Consider the following 23,603-nt stretch of genomic DNA (forward strand, 5'->3'; position numbering starts at 1 on the left):
CCAAAAGCACGGCAAGACGGATAGTTTGTATGAGTAAACTAGACAGACAAACATAACTAGATTGTAGAGACAGAGATCGAGGTCTGGAAACAGGTGAAATCATCAGAACAGGTAATCAGGTAGGCAGAAAACAAAGCTGGAGTGCTTATGGGGGAACTAATGAGGTTTATGGGTGCGGATGATGAGGTGATCTGACTGACAGGTGGGATGGGCCAGTTCTGAAATGACAGAGAATGAGAGATAGTGAGGAAGAAACCAGACTGGCATGGCAACTTTAAAAGTTTCAAAATCTATGCGAATGATGCCTTCACAATATGCTGGGTTTTCTTGCTTAAACACATGAATTTACATAAAATAATTTTCACAAAAACTGAAACTGCCACAGTTCAGCTATTATGTAACAGATCTCACCAGTCACAGGGATAATTCTTGGTTTGCACACTGGTCCAGAGGGACTGGTCATGATGGTAGTGAATTTTAAGGTGAAATGCTTCTCATACTATTCAGATTTCACAGCTGTCAGTGCCAAAGCAGACTTAGAGTTGCCATGCATGGGGAGACATTTTCTGTCAGCTAACACATCATCTTTGTATACTCTCTGACCTGATCCTGTCACAGGAGTTTCAGACAGATCCCGATTCAGTTTTTGCATTACTTCTTTAAATATCAGGGTCTTTCTTTCTTTCTTTCTTTCTTTCTTTCTTTAGTCTGCCTATCCCTTTAACATACACAGTTTCCCACCAATAATTACAGTACAACAATAGTACTCATTCCTGGGCAGGACCTTGAGCTTCCTGTGGTCAGGTTAAATTGGGTGGCCACTGTGCCACAGAGGTCAGGGAGCAGAATCTGTCTCTGCTGGCATGCCTGCCTCTCCAGGGGATGAGGCTCTGCTGGAATTATAGGTCAGCCTGCCCTCGATCGTTCAGTCCTGTTTTGACTAGTCTATTGCCCTGGTCACTGACACAACCCAGGTCTAGGCGAAGATTAAAATCATCCAGAAAAAACCCTCCTAATCTTCTTAGAGCAGAGGAAGATTAAGAAATATTAATTTAGTGCTGGTTAAGAGAAGAACTTAGACAAAACCAGAGAGCTTATTTCCAACAACAGCTGTTTTAAAAAATTAGTGAGTTTTTGTAGAGAGTACGTTTCTAGTTTAATTCTGTTTATGTAGTCATTCTGTAATGATGCCAAATAAACCACACTGCTCGGTTTGGACAAAGCAGACTTGATATTAGTTATGAAGCAACAAACACACCTCCATGCTCCAGATTCACGGTGATCACTTATCAGAGGGCATCCAGGCCAATCAGATCAGTTCGGGGCATAAAGGGAAATAGGCCACAGGCACCCACTGAGAGCTTAGGTAACATATGGTGCATAACAGTCAATAGCAAGGTCTGTGCATGTGTGTGCTTGTGTGAAACTGACTAAATAACAAATAAAAGTGCTTCTGTAGTAGACGATAATATATTGACATTGCAAATATTTTGGCAATGTGAGAGGTATTGACATTGTTATTGAGATTTCTCTGCACTTTGTATGTGTCTTTGCTGCAACAAAATTGTATAAATTATTCAAAAGATGCATTTCATCAGTCCATACCGTAGCCTTTGTTTCTTCTCCTGTTGCGTTTAACTGTCGTTCACTGATCAACAGGCTTGCTTAATGTGGAAAGTGATTGATTGATTAGTGTTGTGACTAGTGATCAGATCCTATCCTTTTCAGCATGGAGATACAGTTAATTGAGTCTTGTCTTTTGCATTTTGAGATAGCCTCAATAGGTCTCTTTAATATGATTTTAGCATCACTAGTTTGAGTTGGAGCTGGAGAAAACAGACAAAAACTGAAGGTAAATTTTGTGGTTGGCATGTGGATTTTGGATCCACCTCTCTCATACAAGTTTCCTCTTTCAAGTTTACAATTGATGTATATCTCTCCTTCTAGCTACCCTCCTAATTTTTGGTTTCACTCTCACAGACAAACTGTGACAGATATGAATAAGGTATTTATTATTTTTATTTTTTTGGTTTCCCTTTGTCTTGGTGAGAGTGTTCATTCTCTTCTCGGACTTCAGTTTTTTTTTCATAATCTCTTAGGTACAGAGCACCTGTATTTTGGCTTTATGATGTCCGCTGCATTGTGTTGTGCACACCTGCATTTTTGCACACACAGACATACCCATGCGCATAGCTCTCCATGTAGAGTTATCTGAACTGACTTTCAGCAGCTACTTGTGTCAGGGTTCATGGCTTTGGCCTGATGTGCTGTCATGGGGCTTTGATGCCTCATCATGTAACCTCTCCGAAACACTGGGAACACCTGTCCTTGCACTCATAAGATATGCTAATACATGCGGACACATGGTGGCCTGCTGCCTGACCTTGCTAGGACAGCGGGAGTCATTGGAGAGACTGGCTATGGCAGCCCTGCAGGACACTATTTGGCATATGCTCACTCAGTATAGCCCTTAACACATGCAGCATAATCAAACTGCTGGTGAGAAAAGATGCATAATGCTCAGACATACTGCACTAACAATACTTACAGAACTTAGCTAGACAAATAAAACATAAATTTGAACAGAAAAAGTAGCTCATCTTTTGATTTCAAACCTTTATTAACAACATCACTGTAAAATTGATGACATTGCTTTGCTGCCAGCAATAGATGGAAATTACAATAAATGAATTATAGTGTATATGTGTTTTATTTTTGTTCTGTTGTTGCATTGTGTAGCATAAACAGTTAACTACGAATTTGCTTGAAGTGATATGACAAGTTGTAATTACAATCTTATCTAAATGCACACAGCACTGAAACAGCACAACATGTTGATGGATACAGCAGATTTTCTCCACTTGTCTTGTCTGACCGTGTAGCTCTATTTCTTCACTCACAATCTGTTTGCACATGCACAGGCAATGGACATCTGAACACCCACCTCCCAGACAGACACACAAACACGTGCATGCACGCACACACAGACACACACCCTTGCCCTGCCAAACCTAGCTATAATAACCTCCACAAACACAAGGCATTTTGTGTACGTCTGTTTGTCTGGGAAGAGGGATATTATTGTCTGTCTCTCCCCCTACTCCTTCCAAGTGCACTTTTCAAGGTGCAGGGCTTGGTATCTCCATGGCAACAGCAAAGCGACCAGGAGCAAGGAGAGGGAGGAGATGGTGGGTGGAGGGGGGACTGAAGCAGGGGTAGGTGGAGAGGAGAAACAGGAATGGCGTTTATACGTGGAGGGTGGGGAGGTCTCCTGGTCACAGGTAGACATGTAACACTGTGGCATTTGTGTGTCGTGACGGTGGGAACTGAAGGCAAACAGGGTGTGGCTTTTACTTGAGTTGTGTGTCTCCAAGTTTGTGGTGATGTGTGTGTGTGTGCGCGTGTGTGTGCGTTCCCAGACAGCCTTGTGGAGAGCTATGCACTATAAGCCCAGGTGTAATCTTGATGCTTGGTGAAAGATGACCTCTCACTGTAGAACACACACACACACACACACACACACACACACACACACACACACACACACACACAAACACATGCACACTTGCACACACACACTTTCTCTTTGACTAGACAGTCATTGTCTGTGTTGGTGCAACAGAGACCTCCAGGTATTACTGGACTGTGTTTACATGTGGATGTGTCCACGCTGGCCCAGATATGTCCACCTCTGTACATTCTTCTTCTCTTCCTCTATCCTTTTTTCTCTTTTGACCTTTACTCTCACATGGCTACTTTTACCTGTCTCTCCACCTTGGTCAAACATCTGGTTGTTTTTTTTAATCCCAGCATCGTTTCTTTGTCAGTTTCCTTCCTTTTATTCCTCTCCCTCAACCCTCTCTTCTGTGTGCATTCTACTTAAGGTTTCATGGCCAGGTTTGTCAGTTTGTTTCCATACAACTTCAGCAGTAGTTTTCAGGATTAGTAAGAAACAAATTGGTAAGAAACAAATTAGTTGTGTCCTCATTTGTACTACTCATAAACATTTCAGTTTTCTTAGAAACTCTATTTCTACCCCTCACACAGTGGTTTCATTTGTCTAACTGCAATGATTCTTTGGTTACCATGTGCAGATATGTTCTGAGAATATTTATTACTGACTATGGACATTTTATACATACATACAATGATTACAATTCACACATTGTCTGGTATGTTGAAGGAATAAGTAAATCACAAACTAAATTATTATGGAGATGCTAAATCATTGCAAATGGTGTAATTTGTAGGAGACATATTTTTCATTTCAAACTATATGTGTTATAGCAACAAGATTAAACTGAGTTATGTTGAAAGAATTGAAAGAAATAAGAAGATTGCTGTCAGAATAGCTATATCAATGTTGCTGACATGTAAATCCTTAACAGGGAACAGTAAGATAGCAGATATTTTTTTCAAAAAACAAAAGGGTAAGAATTTATGAAAGCTGTTCTCCAGGGCTACCTGTAAAAGTTGTGGAGTTTCACTTTATCTTTGAGTTCATCAAACTCTTTCAAATAGAGGTCATGGCCATCATGGCAAATCCAGTTGAGTCAGTGTTGGCACTGTAATAGGCTGTAGAACAATGTTGACATACCATCTGTGACAACAGTCATTTCTGACGGGACAATCTGAAGAGCTTTGTCGAGTTTACTGCCTGGTGCCATCTTTACTGAAATCAGAAAATCCAAATTTGGACAAAGACATGAAGGCTGCCCAGAAAATAGAAGTGATCAGGGATAGGGCTGAATAGAATCGGCTGGAAGAAATGTAAAAACATCAATTCATCCATTTTCTCCTGCTTATCCAGTGTTGGGTCACAAAGACAACGAGCTGAGCAGGGCCTTCCAGTCATCCCTCTCCCCTGCAGTGTTTACCAAGTCCTCCTGGGGGATTCCAAGGAGTTCCCAGGCCACGATAACATGTATTTCCTTCAGTGAGTTGTGGATCTACCTCAGGGTGTCCACCCAGTTGGACATGCCCAGAACATCTACAAAGAAAGTGCTCAGGAGGCATCCTAACCGCATATCCAAACCTTGTCAGCTGGCCCCTTTGTATGCAAAGGGGCAATGATTCTACTCCAAGCTCCCTCTAGATGTCTGAACTCCACACCCTATCCCTAAGGCTGAGCCCAGTCATCCTGTGGAGGAAACCCATTCAGGTGCTTGTATTTGTAATCTCATTCTGTTGGTCTCTATCCCGAGCTCATGGCCATAGATGAGGGTTGGACTGTAGATCGACTGGAAAATAAAGAGCTTTGCCTGGCAGCTTAGCTCCTTCTTCATCAGGATAGTCTGCACAAATGTCCACATTACTGCTGATGTTCCACAAATCCGCCTGTCCATCTCATGCTGGTCACGACTTGATGCAGCCAAGAGAACCAAGTCATCTGCAAAAAGCAGAGATGTGATTCCGAGGTCCCCACATTGAACACTGTCATCACAACAACTGCACTCTGAGATTCTCTGCATGAATATCACAAACAGGATCAGAGACAAGGGGTAACCTCAACAGAGTCCAGCATCCATACAAAATGTGATTGACTTCTTGCAGAGAATATGAACACAGCTCCTGCTTTGGTTAAACAATGACCAGATACCTTGTAGTAATGTTCCTTGTATATCATATGGACTTGACATTAATGTCAGGTCAACATGCAGGTCCAAAGACACACAGTATCTGCACTGTCTCAGCTTACCCAGAGTAATTCTGAAGTCATTAACAAGCAAGTCGCATTTTCCCTAATATATTGTAGACTACATTTGAAGCAAACTGTGTGAATCTCTCTAGTTTATACAAATTTTTCTCTCTGACGTTGAGGATGTATACTAGTGGTTGGACGCGATTAATTTTTAAAAATGTAATTAATTACAGGCTTTGTAATTAATTAATCGCAATAATTGCAGTTTTGTCAAATAGCAATATTTGACACAATAAGTGAAGTTTTTCAATTCAAATAAAATTTTGGTTGACAGTTGAATCAATGAATAGACATATACGTGTTTACAATTAAAATTTATTTTTAAAAAAAGGAAAATGGGACATAGAAAAAAAGTGATTTTGATGACTTAAAGCCTGAATTTAGTTTTTTTTCCACTGTATGGCACATAAAATCAGCATAAGTAGTTCAAGGAGCTTCAGAAAGTTGAAAATCCAGAGATTCATTCTGTTTTCATCTTTTCTGGGTATGATAAATGGTGTAATTTTGATGGTTCTTTTTATAGGAATATCAATTTTTATTTATGTGATTTTTTATAAACAAAAAGTTTATAATTAAGTTATTAAAAGAGATATTTTTGTTGTTTAGGTTATTCCTCCTCCAAGGAGGCAGAGCCTCGATGGAATAACAGCAATGTGTTTAGCATGGAGGTGATACCGTCGGCTTGAAACGACGCAGTGATCAGAAAACTCTTTGTTGTACAATTTGCACACAACCAGGCTTTTATCCAAGCTGCCATCAGGAAGATTTTTAAAAGGAAACTTTCTTCCCAACAAGCTCAATCTCCTTTTCCTTCACTGTTCACCAGTGCCTGACTTCACTCGGTGCTTCCTGTGCTTCTACTTCATGGCTACAAACAGACTTTAGGTTCATTACCGCCACCTACTGGGCTGGAAGGTTCATCAGAGTTACCGGTGTGCCAGAAATGAGGGAACTGAGGAGGGTGCAATTAATTGCGTTATTAGTTTTAACGCGTTATTTTCGCTGTAATCAATTAATCGAAATTAACGCGTTAAAGTCCCAGCCCTAGTATATACACATCAAATCTGAGAAGATCTCAGAAATAATGCAAAGGAACAAATTCTTTTTTTGACCTGCCAATCATACATCAAAGATGATGTACAGAGAAAAGCAGCATTTCGTATTTCTTACCAACAAATTCAGTTCAGAACTGAATCAAAAAATAATAAGAGTGGAGATGCAAGAGGGAAACAACATTTTAATGACATTTCAATTAGCTAATGGCAAGGCCACTAAGACAATTAACTTTTATTTATTTTCAATTTTGAGTTGCCTGCAGCTTCACATTAATATTTAGGTGACTTTTACAGTAGTCTGCCTCTGTTGTAAACAAGCTGCACAAAACTAAGCCGACTAAACTGTCCAACAGCATTTAGTAATCCCAAAAGAAAGTGCTCATCATTTGGGCTCTTCTCATTTGTCTGACTACACACAAAAAATAATTTAAAAAAAAAATGTTGAAAGCGAGAATCTCAGTTCTCAGTAATTTACTTTCAGGAACTTAACCAGAGCTTCAACTATTGTGCTGCAATGGATTTTTTCCACCAATATTTTTCACCATTATTGAAAACTTAAAAATGAATGTACTGATTAAGAAGTAGTGAAAGAAAAACAAACAACAGATTTTCAAGTAAAACCTACAGAATGCTATACATAAGTTCAAATTTACTTTAATAATTGCAAGAGCTGGGGCTGCACAGTGGCGTAGTGGTTAGCACTTTCGCCTTGCAGCAAGAAGATCCCTGGTTCGCGTCCTGGCTTTCCCGGGATCTTTCTGCATGGAGTTTGCATGTTCTCCCTGTGCATGCGTGGGTTTTCTCCGGGTACTCCGGCTTCCTCCCACAGTCCAAAAATATGCTGAGGTTAATTGATTATTCTAAATTGCCCGTAGGTGTGAATGTGTGAGTGATTGTTTGTCTTTGTATGTAGCCCTGCGACAGACTGGCGACCTGTCTAGGGTGTCCCCTGCCTTCGCCCGAGTCAGCTGGGATAGACTCCAGCCCCCCCGCGACCCTAGTGAGGATTAAGCGGTGTATAGATAATGGATGGATGGAACTGCAAGAGCTATGTTGAACGATCATTTTATTTTCCATTATAAAATTACCTTTCATCTACTTGTGTTGCTCTTGCAAAAAGTAAATCACATCGGTATCCTGAAAGTAACCCAGTTACATTACTCACTTTTTGTACTCCAAGTTTTCTGAAGTTTCATCCAAATGAGGCATTGTCTATTTTACTATGCACTAATTTGCATAAATGTCCATTAGACAGAGGGTAGTATGCATGAATTAATAACACACCTTAAGGCATATTTTGCATGATTTATTTCCCCTTGTCTGACAGAAATCTTCAATGTTGCCAGCGCGTGAGACAATGATATTTTTGTGTGTGGTGTCTCGCCTTTATATATGCACTAAGCATGGACAATACGTCCCATAATTCTTCACCATGGATAACTAATGGTGGTACTGTCAGATGAGATAGTTTGCAAAATAATGGTTATTTTTCTCACTGAAAGATTTAATTATTGTTTGTATTTCTTCTGGTAATGGATGTTAAAATGTTTAACCATTTCTTACTGAGGTCGGGGCTACTGTCCTCCTCTCTCTCTAGTGAGTAAACTTTACCACTGATGCACTATGATGTCATAGAGAAGTAGTAGTAGTAAATGCATGATGGTGATGCTAAATTGTTCAAATAAATGTAATGTATAGGATATATCTCTGATCAAGATTATATTCCAAACTGTATAGCAACAAGGTTAAGCTAATTTAAGGTGAAAGAATTAAAAGAAATAAGAAGCTTGCTTTCAGAGTGGCTCTTATGATGTCGCTGACATGCTCACCCTAAACAAGAAACAGTAGAATACGAGATATTCTATTACACTATTTTGTATGTTTGGAACCCTTTTACTGTGTTGTGTTGGTTCAAAAATCTGGGAACAAAGTGATAATCAATAGAAACATAAGACTGTAAATAAAATCACAACTTTTTTGAAGCTGACGAGGTAATTTCGTCTCAGCAGAATCATCTTTATAGATGATTCTGACATTGCCTACCTTAAATACTTATTTGTTTGTCAGCTGTCTTAAACCCACTCCCTGCTCTTATTGTGTTTTATATATCATAACTTGTTTATATATATAATATATATATATATATATATATATATATATATATATAACAAGTTATGAAAGAAAAAAGTGAAACAGTTTCTGAAAATATAATTGGTTTTGCTTTTATCAGTTGTTTACCTTAAGCTGCTCATCAGTGATTACAGCAGTTTATGAAGACTGACTTTACCTTCATCACTAGATCATTACATGTCTCATAATAATTATGAACTTACCACATAGATATTTTAGAATGATGGTGAATACTGGCTATAGACATTTTGCAGATAATTAGAATCAATAATGATTAACATACTATCTGGTATTTTGAAGAAAATAGTATAATCACACATTAAATGTATTAAGGTGATGGTAAATTGTTAAAAACCTATGTAATTTATAGGAGATCTGAAAGCAACCTTTCATTAGTAGCCACGCACAGATATTTTGTAAGAATATTTATTACTGCCTGTGGGCATTTTGTAGATATGTACAATTTATTACAAATAAAATATTGCCTCGTATGTTAAGGGGACAATTAAATCACAAGTGGAATGTATCAAGGTGATGATAAATTCTTAAAATGCATAGATATTTTGTAGCAATATTTAATACGATGGGCATTTTGTAGATATGCATAATTAGTTACAATAAGTATGCTTCCTAGTATGTTGAAAAAATATCTTAATCACAAGCTAAATGTTTTAAAGTGATGCTAAATTGTGGTAAATCAATGCAATTTCTAAATGGTATAACTGTAGCACTTCTTTTGTGACCATGCACATATATTTTGTACAAATATTTAATATGTACAATTAAAATACTGCCTGGTGTGTGAAGAGAATAATTAGAACACAAACAAATTGTTTAAAGGGTAATTGTAAATAGTTGAAAATGAATATGAAATAATACTTTAATTACCACGCACTGATATTTTGTAAGAATATTTAACACTAGCTCTGGACATTTTGTAGAGGTGTACAGTCGATTGCAGTTAACATGATTCCTGGTATGTTGATGGAGTGACTAAATCACGAATATTCTTTTTTGTAGTGATGCAAAAATGTTGCAAATTAATAGAATTTGTAATGTAGCATAGAATTAATTACAATTCACACACTGTCTGGTATGTTGAAGGAATAACTAAATCACAAACCAAATTTATTAATGTGATGCTAAATTGTTGCAATTAATGTAATTTGTTGCTTACTGATTATGCATTACAAACTATGAGTTGAAAGAATTGAAAGAAATAAGGTGTAAAATTAAAGTAATCAAATGAAACTGTGAAAGTAAAAGGTTTTGCTTGTATCAATTGTTTATCTTCTGCTGCTCATCAGTGACTACAACAGTTTAAGAAATTGTGGTCAGGAGAGATAAATGATGTGCTAAATGAGGGCAATGCAGGTTAGGGCTAGTAAGACTTCTCTTTTTTTCCCCTGCCTGTAAATTGGACCCTTGAGCCTTGCAAAACTCGGTGCACTTCCTCCAGTGAGCCACACGGGGCGCTGCTGCCCCCCACCCCCCAACCCAGGACGCTTGTCGGAATATTCAAAGTTTATGAAAGGCTTCCAGCAGATCAGGGACGGCTGGAGCGGGGAGGTGAACAGCAGTTGTGACCCCAGAAAAGAGTCGCACTAATGACTTTTCACACCGGACCAGCCGACTCGTTTATTCCCGCCGCATTTTGCTTCTTGTCCATCAGTCGGTCAGTCAGTGAGTCCGCAGCGCTCCCTGAAAATGTCCTCACATCGCACACAGCGGGGGACACACGGGGGAGGCGGGTGGGAGGCCGGTGCCCGGTTTGCGCGTCCGGTGCATGCGTGTGTGTGTGTGTGTGTGTGTGTGGAGTTGTGAGAGCACCAAGCCAAAGAGTGTGGAGAGGTGGGGGAGCGCGCACAATGCGAGAGAGGAGTTGAGAGAGGAAAGAGAGGGGAAGAGTTGAGAGGGAGAGAGAGAGAGAGTGAGTGAGTGAGAGACCTCGGCGGAGAGGACGAGAGAGAGAGGGGAGGAGAGCTCCGTCTCTCCCGGTGCACTTGGCAGTCTAGTTGCGGGCTGCTGTGCTGTTGCTGTCGTGGCGTGGCTGGTCGCGCCAGGCGGGGAACTTCACCACACTGGAGCCCGGAGTCCCACTCTCTCACCTGCGCAGTTCGGAGCTGCCATGGGTCTCTCGCCAGGATTTACTGTCCTAATTATTCTACCGGCCTTTCTGCTGCACACCAGCGGCCTTTACATCGCCAGTAGCGTTGGTAAGTACAGTACAGTGAAGCGTGGTCAGTGTTTATATTGTTCTCCGCTGTCTGGTGGGCTGCACCGGGCTCTTCATGCGCTTCTTCAACTGGAAGTCTGGACCTCATCGCAGCGCACCCACTTTACCTTTTTGTGCTTGGCTGTCATTTTTCTCATGCTTTTGCAGTTTTTTGTGTGTGCAAACAACACTGTAGTAGCTACGCAACTTCTTCTTGTCCTGCTGTGGTGCTTGCAGGGACTTTCCGAAGGTCCCTCAGCAGAGCAAGCAGTGTTGTGATTTGCTTCTTTTTTACTCCCCTCCTCATCCATCCAGGGGATTATTTTATCTGGGGGTGTGAAAGGGGCATCAGATGCACCGGTTTTACTGTCGGATTTTGCAGGGAAGTAGCCTAACATTATCTGATTCGGCCGCTGTCGCATCTATCGATCTGTCACAGGACGCTGGAGTCGGATGTCAGCCTATTGATCACACTATTATCAAATCATTCCTGCAACATGGAGGGTAAATAAATATTAGGCGGACAGAGTGTGTTTGGTTTTGTATCAGTCGGCAAACTTTATAAATTAGACATGATAGACGGATAATAATAACAGCAAGTGCATCCGAAGACCACATGCAAGGAGACAGTGTAACTGTCTGGCTGTGTGATGGCATTGACACCATGAAGTGGCTTTGGCTCAGTGTGTGCGTGTGAGTGTGTAGCTGGCTGTGTGTTAGTGTGTGTGGGCGCTAGGAGCATCTCTCAGGTCGCCTCCAAAGCGCACCTGGATTGTCACTGTCACATGTGAACAAGAGAAACGTCGTTTAGCCCAATCAATCAAGTGTTTTTGGATGTCGATTCAAAACGTTTATATTTTTAAACTAGTTAAGATCAGACATGATAATTAATAAGGATAACTGGATGAATTATTGCAAAAATACGATCCAGTGGGTGTTACATTAATAAGAAGCGCTTTGTGAGGAGAAATGTCAATTTGAGTCATTGGATCTGTTTTTTTTTTTTTTTTTTTTTTTTAATAATCAGTCGGTGTCGAAGGTATAGAAATCGTTTTTCTCGGCTCCAGCAGCTTGACAGTGATGAAACAGTGTGAGAGAGCCACAATTAGCACCGCGATCTTGTACTGGCTTCTCTGTTGACGGTGGAAGGGCACAGAAGGTGTCAGGAGCGCAGCGCGCACTGCTGAGGCTGCCGTTTCCAAACGCACAGTGCCGATCACCGGGTCGCCTCCAGGTTCATGGGTGGGGCTGTGTGTGTGCGCGTGTGTGTGTTAGTGAGAAATATTATTGCTCTTATTCTTTGTATTCAAACTTTATTGTATTATTTTTGCTTTAAATACAGAAAAAAAATATTCCAGGCATGCTTCACATTATTCTAATCCTTTATTTCCCCCCTGACCTCTTTTTTCCATCCTCCTCTTCTCCCTCTGCCTCTGCCCATGACTCCCCATTTTCTCCACTGTTTATCCCTCATTCTTCTCCCATGACGTCTTCTCCCCCATCCTATGTCTTTTTTTTTTTTTTACCTTCAACCCCTGGTGTTCTTCCCTCTCACTGTTTTCCACATCTGCACATCTTACTCACTGAATAACATTCTTTCCTCCTCGCTCACCTCCCCATGCGCCATCTTCTCCTTTCACCTATCGCCACCCCACATCCCCAACTGTCCTGTTCCCAGACTCCCTGCAGCACGTCCTGGGGGAGTATGGACTGGTTAGGCCAATCAGTGTGGACGCAGAGGGCCGCTTCCTGTCACACGCCGTCTCGGCCGGCCGCATGGCAGGAGGGCAGTCCCGTAGGCGCCGGAGGAGGGAGGTAGGAGTAGGCAATGATGAGTGGGAAGGACCAAGAGGAGCTGACGACAACCAAGAGCCTGTGGCCCGTAAGGAAAGGCTTTACTACAACGTCACCGTCTTCGGCCGGGAGTTCCACCTGCGTCTGCGCCACAACGCCAGGCTGGTGGCCCCCGGAGCAAAGATGGAGTGGCGCGATGACAGCGACAGCACCCGGCACTCTGAGCCGTTGCACGATGAATGCTTGTATGTGGGGGACATCACAGACACACCAGGAGCCATTGTGGCCATCAGCAACTGTGACGGCCTGGTGAGTGGACAAAACCCGCATTACCTGGGCTCTGCCCTCGTCTTTGTGGCTGCTGTGGTGTTGAGTGGACGAATGACATGAGGGGACAAAAGGGAGCAGTTAGATCCAAACAACAGGAGCAAGATATTTTGTCCCCCAGAACTCAGATTTTGCTATGGGGTCAATCTTATAATTTACATTGCTGCTCTCCCTGTTGTCCTCTAAACTGGCTCTAACGCTAGGCCTGCCATTAGAAACACCTGAGTCATGTTTTCATCCTACTGTCCTCTGCCCTTTTACTCGTGTGAAGAGGGAGGGGGGAATTATTAAAGAAACACACTGAGGTTTCAGTGCTTTACAGTAACATTTTTCGCTGACAAATAGCTGACACTACAACAGCATTCACATTCAAACTGCCACCATAAAATATTTTGGTTGCACAACAGTTGCTCAAAGAGCCTGAATTGTAAATGCTTTTAATAGAGCTGATGATGAATAGAGAAAAAAGGCAAGGAGATGGCAAACAGTTGGTGAATGGCTGTCAGTAAGAGAGAGAGAGTGAGATGTAGACAGTGTGAAGACTGTGCACAGGAGCTGAGAAGAGAGGATGCAGAAGGATGGAGACCAAGAGGTTTGAAGGGACAAGTGTGAAAGATATGCCTGAGGGTAGTAGCAAAAAAAGACAAGTAAATATGTGGAAATATGCACATAAGGGTATGTGCAGGGACTGATGAGATTGTGGGGTGGGGAGGAGTTTCCCCTCATTAGGGGAAGTGTTCATTAGTCAGCCAGATCAGACCACCACTGGAGCTGAGCAGCAGCAACTGGATCCGTTTAGGGTTGAGGACACTGGGGACTGAGTGAGCAGCTGAGAGAGCAGGCAAGCAGCCAGGACAGCACAGGCCTGACATGCCCACTTAGCTTGACACCAGCCAGCGGCGATTCGCTGCTGTAGCTGCTCGCTCCGGCCTGTCATTTCAGGGCCTATTGGCAGTTTCTAGGAATGGTTGCTGTAAAAGTGTCGTTGGTTACAGGTAACAGATCAGTCAGCAATCATCCGTTTGTTGCTTCGATATTGGACTTTTAAAGGATACGCTGACATGTTTTCACGGATTGTTTACAAAAAATACTACTTAAATGCCCAAGTTCATGTTCACTGTAGTCGTTTCTCAGCTCATATTGGTCACTAATAGTTCCGTTCTCTTTTGACTTAATATTTATATGGAAAAATGAATTCCTAAAGGCAACCTCTGGAGTTTTTCACCACTACTAGCATTATAGAGCAATATTTTTGCAAGTTGTTGAGGGCTACATGTTTCTAGCAATAAAGAGAAACAGTGCAAGCTGGCAAACCTGACTCCAAGATGACATTTATATGCGACTAAATTGTTTTCCCAGTTACATTTATCCACAGCATAATTGCTTGCTGATTAAGAGGAATCGTATTTTAGTGAAACCGGTCACATTTATCAACTGTATTGGGTTCAGCTTCGACACCAGAAAGCGGGAAAGATTGTTATTTTGGTTTAATGTTTTATTTTTGTGTCGTATTAAATGATTGTGGAGCACTGCTTCATGAAGCCAGACCAAGAGCTTTCCTCCATCTCAACCAAGTGCTGAAACTTACCCATAAAAAAATTAGATAGTGCTAAAGCCACTACTACTGGTTAGTGAACAATCAGATATTTTGGTGGGAAAAATGTTATCAGTGAACATATTGCTGTTGTGTTCAGTATCACCTTGCATAACATGTTAATCAACAAAGTTTCATCTTTGCATTAACACAACATCTGGCCATAATGTATTTTGATCAACTGTACTAAATGTGCACGGGGCACCTTTATGCACAGTCAAAGTTAACATTAGGCTTCAGGAGATTGTGTGAGACAAATCAAGTATTTATCCTCCAGATTAGGGTTTTTAGTCCAAAATTCCTGTATTTTGTTTTCTGTCCTCCGCAGCAGCACAGCAGGGAAATACTGACCACAGAAGCAAACAGGCAGTTTTAACACTAATAGTGGTTGAAGATGTTCCAAAAAAAAAAGAGCTAACTCTGACTTTTTAAGCCTTGAATCCATTCCTGCTAATTTTAAATAGTTGAATTTTAAATTGAATCTTTTACATTAGAGATGCATTTAAAAAGAAGCGCTTCAGACAAAATTGAATGTCAGATTTTTCTTTAAAACCACGTTTGTCAAATCCATCACAAAAGTAATCTTGGATATTTGCCATTTTGAAATTGCTGAGGGAGATTTATATAACTGAAAGTTAGATTACTTACTGTACTTTATCTCCCAAATATGTGTTGGAGTAAATCATTCTTGCTAGACCAGAAATGTATGACTACATTATCGTTATTAGTGCTGCAGAATAGTCAACATACTCATACAAACAAGAGAAATCCCTTTTAATAATCACATTAGTGCTGTCAGCTCACATTTAATTTGTTTCCCTCTGCCCTTGAACAGCTCACGTCATTACTAATCAATTCTTACAACCTCTTCGGGCATGCCAAGAAATACAGCCAAGCTCTTTCTAGCTCTGCCCATATCTGCCTTTTTAAACCCAGCAGAGCCATGCAGCACAGCTCTGCCCTGCTTGGCCTGTTTCTTCATTGATCCAGACGCCTGGTTAGTTTTTTCTGTCATTCACGACCAAGAACCTTTATAGCTGGCTACGACCCAGGCAGCGTGATGAGGGGAAGGAGGCGAAGACAGGGCCAGAGAGGCTTCGACCCAGGAAGCATAATAATAATATTAATAAATAAAATAATAACAAACAGCCAGAGGAGGGAAAATGAAGAGGGTAAAGGGGATACATTTCAAGAAGTAACAAATGACCAGAGTAAATGAGAGAGAAACCGAGAACACGGGGAAAAAGGAAACTCTTTGACTGGACAAATGACCTTTGGAGGGAATTGGATTTCTGTGAAGCTGTGATCAGCTGGTTAGTAGTTCTCTGGATGGCTAAGAGGAAGCAGAACACTGTACAGTATGAAAGCTGGGCTGTGTGTTTGTGTGTGCATGTGTTTTTAGTCCTTGGTGCAGGGCAAAATGAAATTAAACTGCAGCTGAGACTATGTCTGTGATGCATGAATCGAACAAAATAAAAGCTCATAAGCTTAGGAAGCTTCCACTTCATACATGAGTATTGTTGTGCGTGCACTGTTTGTGTGTCTGTATCTGTGAGCATCTATTTGCATCACAGGAATGAGGGTCGAATGTGTTCCTGCTTTGATATTTGTCACTTCCTTAGAATATATTGGTTCTTTTAATAGAAAACCACAACAGGCTGTTTTCATGTAAGGCTTTTAGACATGTCACAGTAGGAAAAGCAGAGGTGTAAATAGAAAAAAAAATTATTGATGGCTGAATTCCATTTAGCAGCTTTGGTTTGAGGGTGTTGCTGTTGTGCACGCTGGCTGTGAAAAAAGATGACTTACTGGTTTACCCGTTGGTTCCTTTACCTGTTTTACCTGACTAAAAAACACTAAGCTGCAACAATGTTGTGTTTCACATTTTCTGCAGTCTTTAGTTCTTGTTAGATGAGCATCATACAGCGTTTTTAAATGACATATTTTTAGGGCTGATTTTGTCTGATTAATGTATGCAGCAACATGGAAAGAAAATCTGTTGCATGCAGCCTTGTTAGAAAGGCTTTTATTCAGTGTTCGAGGTGCAGAAAATTGTTCTAGTATGTTGTCTGCTTTAGTGATGCAAAGGGATGGATGCTTTTACTGGATAAAGCCACTTGTTGAACTGCATGCATATTGTTATATTTCAGATTTTGTTCTCTTTCTATTAAAACCTTTTTCACGTTGAATTGTAAGCAGCTGTTTTAGATTTCAGGGAAATGGGAGGAAACACCTGCAGGGCTACATGTTGAACATATTTTTATTACTTCAATACTTCAGGATCCTTGAAAAATATGGTCCTATTTATATGAAATTAAGAGAAGATAGTCACATGTCATTACAGTAATCATTCCAGATGCAGGCATACTAATAATGCTGGAATCCTGCAGAATTATTTTGTTGCCAAATGTATGAAGACTATGTTGAACAACTGCACTAAAAACTCATTCATTTTCATGTGAATACCTATGTTAATGTATCTATATTTGTGTGTGTGTGTGTGTGTGTGTGTGTGTGTGTGTGTGTGTGTGTGCAGATCTTGCTACACTTTCCTTCAGCCTTACCTACAGTGTTTGTTCAGAGATGTGGAGACTGTTTGCGGTGTTGGCCTGATTTTGTGCACATGTGGGTGTGAGGTCAGGTGCATTCATGTGTGTCTTTTTGGCATCTTATGTGGAATGTTAAGTGTCAAGCAGGAACTCCCAGCTCTACCTCTTTTCAGAAGAGACAGAGACGTAGTGATGGGAGATCAAGGGTTACAAATTTATTGCCTTTTTTTCATGATAAATAATTTCGTCACTGTGAAATATTGAAGCACTTAAGCGGCAACTGTCACACTGCACACAGTGTGCTTACACTGTCTGAGAGTAACACTGCAAACTCTCTGCCAAATACACATTCATTTTCACTTTGGAAGTTTTTCACTTTCATCAAGTATATCGATTTCAATTGTCTGTTAAAATTTTTTTATGTTATTGTTTTGAGGTCCCTGTTCTTGCTTTTGATGCGCCTTGTTGATAAGAACATAATAACCAGAGCAAGTTTCACCCTGATTTAATGATGATTTTACAAGGTGAAGTGCTCTAATTATTTAAGTAGCATTAGGCTCAGACAGAAAATGACGTTCTGTTGAGAGTACTATGCTGCATGCCACTAATTCTAAACTTAAAAAAATAAATAAAACAACAAAACAGAAACAAGGAAAGAAAAGGAAGTCACAGTTAAAACATTTTAATCAACAGCGAGCCACAGCAGTACAGAAAAAACACTGGCATTTCCCAACAAGTTTACATATAACGATTGAGAGCTACAGTGTGATTTATGATGTGACTTTTCCCTCATATATTAAGTGTTATGATAAAACCTTACAAAATAATGTTAAATTGAATTTACTTTAATATATTGAATTGCAAGGTTAAGACCATATAGTATCAATAATTATGGAGATTTACCTGACTAATCTAAACATTAGACCCTAAAAAAACTATACAAGGAAAGCCCAACAAATCCAAAAATTCCCGATGAGAAGAAAAACTCCTTTTTTTCTTCAGTCGGACAAGACATTGAGCAGGACCGGATTCACCTGTGTTGATTGGTTGGGATGAGAGTAAAAGGAAGGGATTAAAGGATAGTAAAGACAAATGGACAACAAACGGGAGAACATAAACACATGATGGGACCAGTAACTGCAGATCAGACCTGTGCAGCTCCAGAGCCAAAAATACCTGCAGAGAGGACAAGGAGGACAAAAACCACAAACTACAGGTGAGAGAAGGCACAAAGTTAAAAACATGCATTAGTGTGTATGAATGCATGGAAGGAAATGACAAGGAGGAACAACTGTGAGGACAGCTATATGAACAGGACACGTGAGTATATTAAATATTACAGTTAAAACCCTTAAAAGTTACACAAAATGCACATTTAGTTCAATAAATTTAATTGTAAATAGAATATCAACAAAGAAAAACACAAAAAAATATGGATTGACAGAACAAAATAGAGAAAAATCCTTGAAAGTCCTAAGTATCCAAATAAACAGGTACACACATGGACAAAATTGTTGGTACCCCTCGATAAATGAAAGAAAAACCCACAATGGTCACAGAAATAATTTGAATCTGACAAAAGTAATAAATACAAATTCTATGAAAATTAACCAATGAAAATCAGACATTGCTTTTGAACTGTGTTTTTTTTTTTTTTTTTTTTTTTTAGGGGTTTTTTTTGGCTTTATTGATAGGTGCAGTGGAGACAGACAGGAAAGGAGGGAGAACAATGAGGGGAAGACATGCAGCAAAGGGCCTGAGCAGGAATCGAACCCGGGCCGCTGCGTCAGGGAAACTTCACCCGTTGAGCCCATATAGCTCAACGGGTTAAGCAGGCGGCCCATGTACAGCATGCTTAACCCACTGAGATATATGGGTGCCCCTGAACTGTGTTTTAACAGAATTATTTTAAAAAAGAAACTCGTGAAACAGGCCTGGACAAAAATGTTGGTATCCTTGACTTTATATTAATTAATTAATATAACAACCTTTTGAAGCAATCACTGCAATCAAACAATTTCTGTAACTGTCAGTGAGACTTCTGCACCTCTCAGCAGGTATTCTGGTCCACTCCTCATGAACAGACTGCTCCAGTTGTCTCAGGTTTGAAGGGTTCCTTCTACAGACAGCATGTTTCAGCTCCTTCCACAGATGTTCAATAGGATTTAGATCAGGGCTCATAGAAGGCCACTTCAGAATAGTCCAGTGTTTTCCTCTTAGCCATTCTTGGCTGTTTTTAGCTGTGTGTTTTGGGTCATTATCCTGTTGCAAGACCCATGACCTGTGACTGAGACCAAGCTTTCTGACACTGGGCAGCACATTTCTCTCTAGAATACCTTGATAGTCATGAGATATCATTGTACCTGCACAGATTCAAGACACCCTGTACCAGATGCAGCAAAGCAGCCCCAGAACATAACAGAACCTCCTCCATGTTTCACAGTAGGGACAGTGTTCTTTTCTTCATATGCTTCATTTTTGCGTCTATGAACATAGAGCTGATGTGCCAAAAAGTTCCAGTTTTCTCTTGTCTGTCCATAGGACATTCTCCCAGAAGCTTTGTGGCTTGTCAACATGCAGTTTGGCAAATTCCAGTCTGGCTTTTTCATGATTTATTTTCAACAATGGTGTCCTCCTTGGTCGTCTCCCATGAAGTCCACTTTGGCACAAACAATGACGGATGGTGTGATCTGACACTGATGTACCTTGACCTTGGAGTTCACCTTTAATGTCTTTAGAGGTTGTTCTGGGCTCTTTTGTTATCATTCGTATTATCCATCTCTTCCATTTGTCATCAATTTTCCTCCTGCAGCCACATCCAGGGAGGTTGGCTACAGTCCCATGGATCTTAAATTTCTGAATAATATGTGCAACTGTAGTCACAGGAACATCAAGCTGCTTGGAGATGGTCTTATAGCCTTTACCTTTAACATGCTTGTCTATAATTTTCTTTCTAATCTCCTGAGACAACTCTCTCCTTGGTTTCCTCTGGTCCATGTTTAGTGTGGTACACACCATGTCACCAAACAGCACAGTGACTACTTGTAACCCTATAAATAGGCCGACTGACTGATTACAAGTTTATAGACACCTGTGATGCTAATTAAAGGACACACCTTGATTGAACATGTCCCTATGGTCACATTATTTTCAGTCTTTTCTAGGGGTACCATCATTTTTGTCCAGGCCTGTTTCATGAGTTTATTTTTAAAAATAATTCTGTTGAACCACGGTTCAAAAGCAATGTCTGATTTTCATTGGTTAATTTTAATAGAATTTTTATTTATTGTTACTTTTGTCAGATTCAAATTCTTTCTGTGATAATTGTGGGTTTTTCTTTCATTAACCGAGGGGTACCAACAATTTTGTCCACGTGCGTACCTGTTTATTTGGATATTTAGGACTTTTAAGGATTTTTCTCTATTTTATTATGTATATAAATGTACATCCATGATGGGAGAAGAAGGTTCTGATGAACGGCATGGCAGCTATAGGTCACCGTGGGAACTGAGGGTTCACATGTGTCTATTAAGCCAATAGGCGTCCATGCCTCAGACTTCGTAACAGAGGAAGTGTGTTACCTGTCATCTTGGGTTTTACTCTTAAAATCCAGGTGGCTGCACACCTGGACACCAAGACTCGTGTTTTCACAGCTGTGGCTTACATCCGTCATCCATGCAGTAAACACACGGCTCACCTACAGTATTGTCAGATGCTCAGGTAAATGGCAGAGACGGGTAGAGGCGAACAGCAAAGTTTCTCTGAACCGTCTTTACCTGGCTGCATAACAAAAAACCCCAGTGCACACATTTTTCTTATTGTCTCCACCCCTCGCTTCCCCTCGCTCTCTGTCTCGTGTTTCTTGGCCAGCAGCGGTAGCAGCAAGCAGGAGAGCTCTCCTAATGATGGTATTAACGGAGTCAGGAAAATGACAGAGAAAGAGAAAGAAAAAGAATGTGTCAGACAGCTTTTTGCTCCCCAACACCCACAGATTCAGAGCTCTGGCAAAAAAAGAGAAAGAGACAGTGTTCCTTTAGTGAGCAGTCTTTGTCTGTTTTTAGCAACAGCACTGCTCCTAAGTGTTGATCAGACAAGTGGTGTTGAGGGTTAAGGGTATTGCCCGCTGTCTATGCAGAAAAACTTTAAAACAACAGATCTTCCTATTACTACATATGCTATATTTACTATTTGTATAATGTTTCTATCTTCTTATTTTGGCAGATAATTAGGCCTGATCCTGTGCAGATGTTGCCCTTCGTATATTCTGGTATTTATTGTTGGCTGTGTGCTTTAGCGTGTTCATGTTTGTTATTAGTATACAGCAGGAAGGCTGGAAGGCGGCAGTGTTATTTTGGTGCTTTCAAGGAAAAGACTCAGACATCAGCAGCGAGGAGAAATGCCAAAGCCCTGACAGGTGTATTTATTTATTTTGTGTGGGTGGGTGCTCAAAGATGGCACTTTCTTTGCAAGCACTTTATAACAAAAAAATCACCTTAATTATTGACTAATTTATTGTGATGATGTTGTGACAGTTTTATGTCTAAAATAAGGTGGTTAAGTTACTTGACATTGCAAAGGCACCAAGCACACACACAGTATGGACATGCACACTCACTAACACCCACTCCTGTGCCAGCTGAAGGCTTAATCATGTGAGAGAGTGTTGACAGAGGGGCAGGCCAATCACAATAACAGCCCCCGAACTACACTAAATGCCAGCGACACGGACACTTGCGCCAGCCATGCCCCTGGAATACACTCAGTCATTACCTCTGCATTAGAAGTCAATAGAGAAGGCTGCCCCGGGCTGAGCCAACCCACCCATCCATCCATCCAGCCAGCCAGCGCGGCAGTTAAGCTTGGTCAGGCGTGGCGGCTCACTGGGCCCTACAGTGTGTTATTCCACCCCGGGTCACACGATAAGCAGCTCTCAACTGTAATCAGCTCAAATTGAAATGATGACATCAATTACAGCACGGCGCACAGCTGTTATTGACCCCAGCCCTCACTGGCTGTGTGGAGTCGGCAGTGTGTGGAAAGGAAAAAAAAAATAGCAGAGGGGTGAGGCCTGCAGGAACCGCAGGACTGGAGGGAGGGCCGGGTGTGGAGAGGCCAGACTGCTGAGGCATGGTATGAATGAAGAGACAGACAGCGCAAGCGAGAGAGAAACGTGTTCTCAGTATCTGATTGCAGGTTCCACCCTGCAGTGTAGCTCCACTCAAACACACAATTACTCAATCTAGAGCTATTATCAGACAGAGAGAGAAACGAGGGGAGAGAGAGATAAAATCAGACAGAGAGTAGGCCCATTCTCAGGAATGCTACACAGAGCAAACGAGTGCTTTTACCAGAGCTGTGATTACTGCCGCGCTCTCAGTGCACTTAACCAGCCCCCTTGCCGCTCTTTCCTCTGGCTCTCTGTCATTCACAGAGCGCTGGCTCAGAGCACACGGTTTGTTTGAGTGGTTTGAAATAACAGGATTCACCCGAGAAAATGGAGCGGTGGAACCCCAACAATTTAAGGGAAACACCTCTGTGATGTCATGATTACAGCAGCTTATATTTCTATGCTAAGATGTGCTGGAACACACTGCATTGATGTGGCAGTGGGGGTGAAATAATGCACTGTTCCTGTGATGTCAGAATGAAATATGAATTTCCTGGATTCCCTGCTGGCACTGAGAGATACTGATACTAGAATTTGGGCTTTGTGCATTAACAAATAGTCACAACTGCTCATGGCAACAAGAAATCCACCTCCATCCCAATGTATAGATGGTTCTGCAAGCAGGAAAAGATGTGTAAAATAGAAAGGCAGATGATACTTTCCAGATAAGATATCAGTGTACATGAAAATACAATGAAATTCTGTTGGCAATCTGTTATAGTAGCAGCATGAGTTGTAGAGGGTGCTGGGAATCACAATATAGATTATAAGAATAATATAAAATGATGCACAGTTTGCCACCAGGCCTTGTGGATTTCCTCCTGTGATTGCCATGTGCTCCAGCACCGTGTGACTGAGTGAAAAGCATTTCAAGGTCAGGACTGAAAATTGAACCAATCATGTCTTGTACATTCTGAAGGAGCAGGGGTCACACTGAGGAGAGAATTACAGGGACAAAAATGTCATTGACTCTATCCATGAGGTCTAGATGGGCCAAAAGGGTTGCAACACCTGAGATGAAAATTGAAATTACATGTTAAATCAAACCAGGTCTATTTTGAAGCGCTTGTC

At 41.0% G+C, this 23,603-nt stretch overlaps 1 protein-coding gene across 3 annotated transcripts in view; it reads left to right on the top strand.

Moving 5' to 3' along the window:
* Positions 1–10,775: 10,775 nt before the first annotated feature.
* LOC111569503 (A disintegrin and metalloproteinase with thrombospondin motifs 2) overlaps positions 10,776–23,603 on the top strand; it is a 135,619-nt gene continuing 122,791 nt past the window's right edge. For 2 of the 3 annotated variants that reach the window (XM_035948804.2, XM_023271659.3), the window contains exons 1-2: positions 10,776–11,102; positions 12,780–13,204. In XM_035948804.2, coding sequence (XP_035804697.2) covers positions 11,015–11,102; positions 12,780–13,204 — 513 coding nt within the window. In that variant the 5' untranslated portion in view covers positions 10,776–11,014. The remainder of the gene's footprint in view (positions 11,103–12,779; positions 13,205–23,603) is intronic. The other variant, XM_035948805.2, reaches the window with a different exon arrangement.

The sequence above is a fragment of the Amphiprion ocellaris genome, chromosome 13, assembly GCF_022539595.1.
Source record: "Amphiprion ocellaris isolate individual 3 ecotype Okinawa chromosome 13, ASM2253959v1, whole genome shotgun sequence".
In the NCBI taxonomy this organism is placed as follows: Eukaryota; Metazoa; Chordata; class Actinopteri; family Pomacentridae; genus Amphiprion; species Amphiprion ocellaris.